The sequence below is a fragment of the Microcebus murinus genome, chromosome 6, assembly GCF_040939455.1.
Source record: "Microcebus murinus isolate Inina chromosome 6, M.murinus_Inina_mat1.0, whole genome shotgun sequence".
Classification (NCBI taxonomy): Eukaryota; Metazoa; Chordata; class Mammalia; order Primates; family Cheirogaleidae; genus Microcebus; species Microcebus murinus.
In genome coordinates, this window is record NC_134109.1 from 10,069,346 (window position 1) to 10,080,110 (window position 10,765).

The 10,765-nt window shown below is 56.5% G+C and overlaps 1 protein-coding gene across 2 annotated transcripts in view; it reads left to right on the plus strand.

Annotated features, from left to right (window-relative positions):
* The window catches only part of SYNE3 (spectrin repeat containing nuclear envelope family member 3), an 89,784-nt gene extending 79,318 nt beyond the window's left edge, over window positions 1-10,466 (plus strand). Inside the window, exons 18-19 of one of the 2 annotated variants that reach the window (XM_076003745.1) lie at window positions 840-1,057; window positions 2,751-2,882. In XM_076003745.1, coding sequence (XP_075859860.1) covers window positions 840-1,037 — 198 coding nt within the window. In that variant the 3' untranslated portion in view covers window positions 1,038-1,057; window positions 2,751-2,882. Of the gene's footprint in view, window positions 1-839; window positions 1,058-2,750 lie in introns of both variants that reach the window. The other variant, XM_076003747.1, reaches the window with a different exon arrangement.
* The last annotated feature ends 299 nt before the right edge of the window (window positions 10,467-10,765 follow it).

Consider the following 10,765-nt stretch of genomic DNA (forward strand, 5'->3'; position numbering starts at 1 on the left):
CGCCTGTCCTGCCAGGCTCTCCTACACGACCAGCTCTTGACCTCGCGCTCCCTGGCAGGCAGATATCCATGAAGCCACCATCCGGCCAGCTCCTCCGGAATTTAGGGAATGCTTTTTGGCCACTTTCATGGACATTGTAGCAGAGAAGTCCATTAGGCATTTGGCCTTGTGAGACTGACCTCCGGTGATACCGACAGTGATAACGATGATTGAGGAGGAGGAGGAGGCGAAAGGAGAAGGAGAAGGAAGAGGAGGAAGGGAGGGGAAGTGGATGAGGAGGAAGAAGAGGAGGAGGACAAGGAAGTGATAATGAATTGACACGGGGGTGATGATGATGACAACCATGTGGCGATGGTGGTGATGACGATGGTTAGGAAGGTGGTGCTATTGAGGACGCATACCTATACTAATACTGACAGCAGCTTTTGAGGACCTACTATGTGCCAGGCTCGGTCTCATTGATCTTCACGGCTCTGCCAGGTAGGAGCCGTTACTGCCCATATTTACAGATGAGAAATTTGAGGCTTAGAGAAGCTGAGTGTCCACCTCCAGATTCAGAGCCAGCGCTCTGACCCGCCAGGCGGGGATTCACGCCACCACCGGCAGAGCCTGTAACTTTACATTTTTTCCCCTTCCTTGCACACCTTGCTTTAGTGGTTCAGAAAAACTGCAGAGATCTTTGTTTCTGGCAAGATCCACACTAGCCCCATTTCACAGATGAGGAAACTGAGACGTCACACGGTCAGTCCGGCACCGCCACTGCCCCTCCCGGCACCCTGCGTGCCCCCGCCTGCCTCGGGGCCCCTGCGCCGGCTCACGCGTGCTCTGTTGTCCCGCAGGCTCGGCGGCGAGGCCCCGGCTCCCTCCTGCGGAAGGCATGCCGCAGGGCGCTGCCGCTGCAGGCGCTGCTGCTGCTGTTCCTGCTGCTGCTGCTGCTGCTGCCCGTCGGGGAGGAGCGCCGCCGCTGCGGCCTGGCCAACAACCTCGCCCGCTCCTTCACGCTCACGCTGCGCCACCACGGCCCCCCGCCCACCTAGCCCGCCGCTGGGGCGCCCAGGTGACTTTCTTCTTCAACCTTCCTCCGCCCCGGACCCCCCTGAGGACGCCCAGCCGGTGAAACTGCAGACAGAGGCAGAGGCAGGCCCCAGAGCGCAGAGCCGCGCCAGCCCCAGTGCTGCGCCGGCGTTCCCAGGACAGACTTCCTTCTCGTGCAGCGTTGTCCCCGTCCGCTCGCCAGACATGCACCGTGCGTGGCTAGGGAATCGCGTGCAGGATTTTTATATGCTCTGTGTGCAGATGCTCAGTATGTACCTTTCATGGGCAAGGTCTATTTGCAGTTGGGAGGATTCCTAGCAGTGTGCGTCTCCAGTGGGATTTGGTGGCGGTGTTGGCTTGGTCTGCGGTCAGCCCCCGAAAGCAAGAACAATAACGTGTCACTCTTTTTATGACAGCTTCTTATCCAGAAACCAACCCCCAAACTCAGGTGTGAGCGAAAAGGCCCCTGAGCTGCCAGTGTAGAAGGAAGAACGGTACAGACCTCACTCAGAGCCCAGTGACTTTTGCTTTGCGCACAACGAGAACACGTGTGCTCGTCCAGTTGTTAAAACTGCAAAGATGAGACGCCGTGGATTGGAGGTAGAAATGACAGTGACCAGAGAGAGGCAGGCACAGAGATGGCAGTGAAAAGTGACAAGTGACAGAGTGGTATCAAGGGAAGGAAAGAAGAATTACAAAGAGCAGACCTGGAACTAAGAAAGCACAGCCGAATGAAGGCGTTGAGTGTAGCCCCCAGTCCCCACCGCTCTGTAGCCTCTGATCGTGCGGACCAGTGATGACCGTCCACGGCCAGTGGTTAGATCATGCCCTCCGTGTTTTGTTCGGGGAGAAAGGGAAGGAGCTAGACTTAATTTTTCAGGTTTCCATGCAGAATGGTGAAATGCACTCTGCGTGCAGAGCCCACCTGACAGTGCCAGGGAGACAGGTGTTTCTCTTGCCCTGGGACCCAGTGTTCGTCGTCTAGACGCCGGCTGGAGGGTGGAAGGGAAGCGCTTGCCATGCCAGGGGCCAAGGACCGAGGGGCCAAGGCCTTGGCGCTCAGCCTGTCTGAGGGCTGTCCCTGCCCTGCCCAGAGGCACTTTGGAGACAGGCAGGTCCTCTGGAGCAAGAACGTCCCACACACACCCCACATGGGACCAGGGCCCAGGCCAGCGCAAACCAGGCTCTGCCCTGCCGGGTCCGGGCAGGCTGGGCACCACGTGGAAAGGCCCGGGGCAGTTCCACGTTGGGCTCAGGGGCCGGACACGCGTCCCTCCCTCCCCAGCCATGTGTGGGGTGGCCCCTGAGTGCTTTCCAACTGGATCATGTTTTCCTTAAGTCTACACTACATTTTCTTTTTTAAAAAATATTTAGTGCTCCTCTTTACAAATGGAGTGCCCCTCTTTATCTGTCAAACTGCAAATATGGTGTCAAAAGGGCATTTCCTCAGGCCTGACAAGGGACTTTGGAGTCATAAAGTGTTATAGACCCCAAAAGATCCCATAAGTAGGGGGAAACTGAGGCCCTGAGTGGGTCCTGACCCCCAGCACGTTGTTCTCTCGCACACACTGGCCCCTCCCTCCCTTGCACCAGGCCCAGGTGAGCGGTCCCCACGGGGACCAGGCCCCGGCACGTAGGAGCGGCTGGAGCTCACGGGGCGGGAAGCCCGTGCTGGGGAGGGCAGTGCTGGGCGCTGACTCAGCCCTTTTCCCCAGGTGTTTGGAAACCGCGCCGCAAGGCCCGTTCTCTGCAGGTGGCACTTTACTGGACATCAGGGGCTGAGTGGGCCAAGATCCCGGGCTCGGGCAGCCAAGCCCCGGCGCCCACTGAATTGATGGGTCCATCCAGCCCTGGAAGTCGGAGCTGCGGCAGGGACTTTGAAACCTTCCACGTCTACTCTCCCACTTCGCAGGCGAGAAAGCTGAGGCCCAGAGAGGGAGGTAACTTTCCCACGGCCACACAGCGGCGAGAGGCAGCAAGGCCAGAGCCAACTGGTCACCGCGGCCCTCAGGCCACGCCCTGCTCACGGTGGCACAGTGCTCCCGGGTCAGCAGCTTCCAAAAGCAAAGCTGACAGTGCGCGTGCGGCCGTGCCGTGTGCACCACGCTGGGGAGGGAGAGACTGCGCGTGCGGGTGGCGGGTGGGAATGTCTATACCTATATATATATATTATATATTTTAAATTTTGATAATGATGCCATAAAGTCTGCTTGTTTGCATAACTTTTTTTAAGAAAAGAGAATAGATATTTTCATTACTTTCATATAAAGACAGTTATAAGAAGATATCACAGCCATTTACTGGTGCTTTCAAATGCAGCCCCCTTTGCTTAAAGCGGGTGCAGGCCGCTGTCCTAGTGACTCCGCTTCCTGGCCTCTGTGACAGCAGCCACGGAGAGCTTTCCCGTGCCGCTCGAGAACGGCTGCCGTGGACCCTGCGAGCGTGTGTGTCTTGTTCCTCTGTCCCCAGGGTGAGAGGGGTGGTAAGAATTGTGACTGTCGTGGCCCAACCCAGTGTGTGTGTGTGTGTGTGTGTGTGTGTGTGTGTGAGAGAGAGAGAGAGAGAATGACAGAGAAAGACAGGAGAAAGTGACAGAGAGACAGAGAGTGGGGGGTGAATGACAGAGACAGAGACAGAGAGGAGAAGGAGGAGGTGGGGAGAAGGGGAGAGGAGGGGGAGCAGAGAGGAACACCAGTGGGTAGGATTGCTGCATCGGCCACCTCTCCTACCTGTCCCCCGTCCCCTGCCCTTTTCCTCTTAGTCTGTTCTCTGAGTATGCAAGACACACACGGGATCTAGAGGGTGTTTACAAACAAAAGCTGGGAGTGGGTGGGACGGCAGGTATGGCCAGCAGATGAAGCCAGGAGACCCCCAGAGGTGCCCAGTGGGGGTGCTGAGGGAAAAACGATGACGGGGACATGAACGTGCTCCATCTGGTGCTCGCGGGTGCCCGGCCCCAGGTGGGCTCCTTGCAGCCATGTTTTACCGAATTCACACAGTGCTCCCCCGGGTTCGCTATTGCTTTACCCCCGTGTTTGAGATGACAAAGCTGAGGCTAAAGGATGTAGAGACACTTGCCCAAGTGAAAGTTGGACCCAAGTTTGTCTGAGCCCAAAGCCACGTGGGGAGGGGGGACTTTAGGCGGGTCCTCCAGGTGGCAGTCACTGCAGCCTCCGGGAATCGATTCAGCGGACAAGCGGGCAGAACCCTCTGCCCCCCACTCGGCTGGGACGTGGCCAGAGCCGACGCTGCCACGGGTTTCCCCGAGGGTGGCCCTCAGCGCTGAGGATCGTCACCATCATCCTCACACTGCTCAGGGGAGAGGACTTTCTGCCCACCTGGGAGATGAGCCCCCGTCTTCTGTCCCACGGTGAGGTTCCCTGGGCGTGAGTGATGTGACTGCAGCCCCAGCACCCAGCGCAAGGTAGGAACTTCAGCTGTGGTTTGTTGAACTGCATTAGAAACCAAGAGGAGAGCATGTCACGAGACATGTCAGGAGACATGTCCTGACATGTCACGCCCCTCTTGGGTGCAGAGGAAATGGGTCCTGGACGTCGTGACCCATTTCCATCTCTCAGGCCCTGTTTGCCTTGAGGAGCTGCCGGGGCTCCCAACAGGGACCAGGGGGCCAAAGGTGCTTGTCCCTGGGCAGCTCCAGGGCAAGGATGCCGGGGACCCTCCGCAGTCTGGGGGACAAGGAGAATGACAGGCGGAGGGCAGATAAAGGCCTGCAGGTGGACAGTCTGTGCCAGCCAGGGTCCCCGGTGGGTTGCTGCTCGAGAACCGGGAGCAGGGGTGTCAGCCTCGCAGGGGGAGAGCGCGGGGTGCCCGTCAGGGAGAGAGAAGGTGATCTTACCTCCTCCCTTTGCGCTGGGGCCGCAGCCTGACCCGGAGGCCGAGAGGCTTCGCAGAAGCGCTGGGGACCCGCATGTGGCGCTGGTCTGGCGGGACGGGCCAGGCAGGGAGTGGACAGAGGAGCTGGAGTCCAGAGACGACGCCAGGCTTAACACACCGAACGGCGTGCTTGAAAGGGGTCAGATGCTAAATCTTGGGTGCATTTTACCACAATTTGAGCAAGAGGTGGGGGGTGGAGAAAGAGAGAATGAGAACACCAGGCTGGGCCTCCCTAGTCCCCAACTCTCCTCCGAGGACAAGGCCCAGTGGCAAAGCCGTCACTGACCAAAGACAAGGTGAAAAAAATGGGAAATGCCTTGAGTTTGTGCTCTGCGTAGGATTTATTCCACTGATTGATGATGGCTCTTCTCCAGAGAGCGCGTCCTTCCTACGTAGGTGGGGAATGAGGGCTGGTGGGGGCGGCTGTGCCTTCTTTTAAGGTTTATGTTCTGTCCTCCAAGCCCTCATTGGACAAAATTAAAAGTTGCCCCACATAGAGTGTTCTTTCCGAAAAAACTAGAAACCCTGAAGTTTGGGAGTCTGCTGAGGGGCGGGGGGAGCAGCCGGAGGTTGCTCGGTGTGGGATTCCCAGAGGGAGATAAGAGAAGCAGGAGAGGGACATCGTGGGAATCTGTGCAAATGGGCCAAGAGAGGTCAAAGCCTGCCGGCCGTGGTCTTTAAAGAAAAATCCAGAAGCCCCCTGGCCTTGCCTGGGCCCCGGCCATTTGTGCACCCCCAGGATCTGTGGCTTTCTCTCCCCGGGGCAGTGGGCAGAAGTGCCCTGTGCTGCTTTTCATTTTAGTCCAATGCAACAAGCATCCTTCGAGTCCTTCCTCTGTGCCAGACTTTGTGCCGGAAGATCGTGGTGAACAAAGCCAGTCCCCGCCTTCGAGGAGCTCACAGACCAGGGAGAGGGTTTGTGCCGTGGAAGATGCCCTTGACTTTGCCCGCCTGCCCTCCCAGAGGGAGCAGACCCCGTCACAGGAGCTGGAAGGGCCGCACAGGGAAGATGCTGGGAACACTCAGGATAGGTGTGGGGTGTCGCTCGGAGGTTACCGTGGTGACTGTGCCCCACGCGGGCAGAGGAGTGGAGGGTCAGGGGAGCTGGCGGCTGGGCAGGGCAAGGACAGGACCTGGGCGCAGCAGGAGGGGGAAACAGACGGGAAGGTGTTGGGCTGGGCCGGCTCCTGGAGCAAGACAGCAGGAGAGGGTCCGGGAGGGTTGGTGGGAGGCCCAAGGCCGAGGCTGTCACATGCGAGATTTTCAACACTACATAGTTTATTGTTTCTATTAATAACACCATTACTAGTCTATAGTCATGGTAAAAATCTGTGGTTGGAAGTACCAAATTAAGAAACCCACTTTTCCCCACAGGGGATTTTTCTGGGTTGGCAGCAATCACACTTCAGTGATCAGCGTGCCGGGAATTAGGATAATCTCTTGCCCCTTCCCACCTCGCGCTCTCGGTCACTCCCCGGAGCAGGGGCGCTGAGGGACCCCGAGGGAGGCTGCGCCTGCGGTTGTCGGGCCGGGCTGCCTGCCTGCTCCCCGAGTCCTGGGATGCCACAGCTTCCCTTGCGTCTGTCATTGCAGTGTCTCTTACAGGGGGGGCAGCACCGTGATCGCCAGGGAGGCCCTTGTGTCCCGGGACCACAGGGGTCCTGCCCTAATCCTTCTCCCAGGGGACCTGAGCTAATCCATCGGGGGCTTCCCCGCTCCCCTCACCCCAGTCTGATTGTCCCCAGTGCAGGCCAGCAGTGCAGGAGGTGTGGACAGCCACCCCCTTGCTGCACCACGGCAGGCATCCAGAATTGATCGTGGAGCGTTTCCCCTGCCCCCTGCCCCCAGCAGACCTCGCTCACGGGCCTCAAAACCACTCCTGGCAGCTGCTGCCAATTAGTCACATGTGTCAGGTGAGGAGAACCTGTCTGACATCCTTGAACCTGATACCAGCCCCACACAAAACTCAATTCTGGCCTCCTTTTTCTTTTTTCTTTTGTAATTGATGTTAAAATCAGGGTGTTCCCAATCAAATCTCACTTTTCCTTCATCCCTTACCAGAGTGAGACAAGCTGAACTCAGAAAGCAGGAAATGCGAGGAGGCGCGACCAGGCAGGACTTTCAGGGGTGGCAGATGGAGGAGAAAATGCTCACTTCCCTGCGGGAGGAACACACCCGGGCCTGGGGCTGTTGGAGTGGAGGACTTTTAGAGACCGCCTTGTTCCCACCTTGTGCCCATCTGACAGGTTAGGATCTGGAGCCTCAGCAGCCCCTATTCAGCCAGTGGGCTCAGGGAGTCAGTCCCAGGTGACAGGGCCACACCGCTCAGTGCCGGACGGGGTTGCCTGGAGCTCTGCTGTCAGTTCCCGGCCACCTCCCCCCAGCCCATTAGCAAAAGCGGAAATCAGCCCCAGAGCCTCAGCGCCCCTGGAAAGACTAGCTACCCTGGGAAGGTGGGCACCCGTCTGGAGGGAAATGTCTAGATTCAGCCACAGGTAACAGGATCCCCTCTTCCCCCACCAACTTTGGCTTAAATAACTAGGGACTTGACCTTGCTTTCATCCTGAGAAGTCTAGAGAGGGGCGGTTGCTGGCGTCACCTCCTCACCCAAGGATGTCAGGGCCAAGGTCTTGCAACTGACTTTCCCTTTTGTCACGGTCACCTCATGGCCCAGAGGCTCACCCTACCTCTAGGTTTTCATCTGCGTTCCAGGCAGGAAGAAGGGGGTGAGCTAGCCTAGCCTGCCCTCCTTACAAAGAGCTTTCCTGGAAGGTCCCCTGTGACTTCCGTTGTCACCTTGTTGGCCAGGACCATGTCATATGGTTCTCCCACATCTGCGAGGAGTCTGGGGACATGCCCCCCCCAACAAAATAGGGCTCATTTAGTAAAAAGGAAGGCTAGGGTGGGTTGAGATGGCACTTGGATGTCCCTGCCACAGTCAGAGATGAAAACCAGGGTTCATCCTAACCCTCTCTGTCCCGGTCTCACACCCCGAGAGCAGAACTTGGAGACGTTCACCCTTGGACTGTTGAGAATGACCCTCCACCACTGCCTGCCACCTGCCCATTGCTGACGGGGCCCCTGAGTCCCTGGAGTCCACCCAAAGGTACTGCAGATGTTCTTCTTGCAAGACTTGGGAACAGACACATACACTAAGTGTCCCAGCTTGCCCAAGTTTGTGCCTGGAGGCAACCCGCCCCCCTCAGCTCTTCGTGCTGGCGGTGTGGGCCCAGGGCTAGGCTTTTTAACACCTGTGTTTGGATGCAGCCCAGGAAATGCACACTTGCTATAATTTCTTCTTGAACTCGAGGAGCTCCTCGATACAAATCCTGGAAATACAGAATCTTCTGAGCCTGTTCAGACCAGCCCCCCTCGTTTTTAGCTGACAATCGAGGTCTCGGAAGAGAAAGGGAGGGACACCCCCTGGGTGGCTCCCATCACCCTACTGCTAGCCCCCATGGGCCCCTCCTGCAGAGGGCCAGAATCAAAGGCCTTAAAACCAGCCATCATTTCTCCCTTAGGTCCAAACAAAAGAAATGCCTTCTGTCTGTCAAAGTAAGAACAAGGAGGAATTTGTGTCGCAAGGGACAATAAAAACAAGCTCTTGGCCTAAAAGCAAACCTTATAGGAGGCACCCCAAGCCTTAAAGCACAGTTGGCAGGACCCAGCATCTGCCAGCACCTGCCTTTTAGTTGTCATGGTAACATGATAGTCCCCTACCGGAGACAGCAATCGCATGGGGAGACCTCAATTTCCCCAAACGGTCCTGGGCTTCCTCTCCGGAATGCTTACTTCTGAGCTCAGCAACCAGGGACCTGAGGCTCATCCATTCCAGGCACCTCTGTGGGGATGAGGGACAAAAGCCTGCAGTCCCTATTCCTGTTCTGATGACAAAGGGAGGGAAGGAAACATAAACCGAGGGCCTGCAACATGGCCCTGACATTTTCTAAAAGCCTATGCTATGGAGTCACCATCTTGTGTTCAGATGCTGGCACCAGAGCACAGGGAGGGTTAGCAGCCTGCCTAAAAGCACACAGCGAGTTGGTGAGTGGTACGTTTGGGACTTGAACCCAGGGCTGGCTGGCTCCAAGCCCGACACACCTTCCACCACGCTGTGGAACTCTCCTTTGGCCCCAGTCGCTTTTCTTTCCTTTGTAGGCCCCAGGCGGCTGCTGCATTGGCAGCTGGTTGGCTAGTTGGAGGGAGACATTCCCGAGCAGGGGCTGCAGGACATTCTTCCCATGCCCACTCCCGCGGGTGACCCCAACCACCATCAAGAGCTGGCAACACCAGGACAGAGTGTGGGGGCGGGGGGAAGGGCAGGTGCTTACCATCTGTCTGCCCTCCCCCTGGGAAAACAGAGACAGGCCGCCGCTGGCAGGGGCAGGCAGAGGACAGAGCCTGCTCTGTGAGGTCACTGCCTGCAGAGCAGCTCCAGGGCCTCCCCTGGGAGAGACAAAGAGGCAGTGGCCGTGCGTCTTCCAGAAGTTTTGTCAGAGAAGAGGAAGCGGACAGGGGAAGTTGTGTGTGCGCGTGAGTGGGGTGTCTGTGTGTGTGCATGTGTTTGACTGTGGCATGTGTGTGTGCACGTGTGTGTGTGTGTGTATGCTACACACATCTCCATGCCCAAGCACAGCTGGGCAGCTCTTGCTCCCATCCCTGGGCTTTAGGACAACGGAGACCACGGCCCACGGTCTCTGGAACCCAGGGAGACCACACCGCCCAGGACATTTCCCCTGAGGTCCAGCGTTTTATGCCTCTTACGGGAGCAACTGGTTGTCCTCCCTGACGTTCTCCACGTAGGGACTGGGGGGAGGCCGGCTGACCCCTTACATCTCTGTCATCTGGAAATTTCCTCGGGCTGGTTTGGAAACAATATCCTCTCTTTTTCTCAGGATAGCAAATAACCTCCTATGCAGGAGGGCGAAGATCTCTCTTAAGTCTCGTGTGTGTGTGTGTGTGTGTGTGCACGTTAGTAAAAACACAAGTTTCCAATACCAGCTTTGGAAGAATGAATACTTTCCCCCTCCATTTCAAGTCCAAGAGATCAGCCTCCTCCATCCAACACATCCAACCCTGATGGGTTTGTTCGTTTCATTTGTCTTCCCTCCCGAGCCAGGGAGGGCTCAGGAACCAGAGCGCCCCATGCCTGCTCTGACACCCAGCCTGCAGGCATCAGCCGGATCCCGCCCTCACTCTACCCTAAGCCGAGTCTGCGTGAGCAAACTCACCCATCTTTTGCACCTGAAGACTTGGCCATAGTAACCTGACACTGACCAGTTGTTCATGTGGCTGGAACGGTGCGGCTTGTGCTGTGTGGACCAGCAAAGGCGTGGGGTGTGTGTGTGTGTGTGTGTGTGTGTACGTACACATGTGTAGATACAACATAAATGGTTTCTGATGTCAAAAGCAAACTAATTTCATAGTTTAAGTGTTCTATTATGTAAACAGTGTGCAGAGGGACCATATTCACTCTTGTCATATTATTTGTGATTGTAAAACATGCATTTGCAATAAATTAAGCTTTCTGGGAAGGAGGTCTTGGAGCCAAATGACTTGTTTGGGAACATGTGTGTGTTATCTCGGTTCATATCAAGTCCAAAGCTGACTGAGAGCCTTCCCTGCCTTCCTGGCTTTGTAGGGAGGAACACAGGGACCCCTCGTTTCTTCTCAGTGCTGTATTTTATACTCATGTTGACGTTTCCATCCCCTTCTTTTTGTGCACGTTGGAAGTAGCAGTGTTCTAAAAGACGGTTTGACGTTTTTGTTGTTGTTTTATATATTTTTTAAAATGCATCTGCTTTATGTTTGGAAATAAAAATCTCTATTTTGGTCT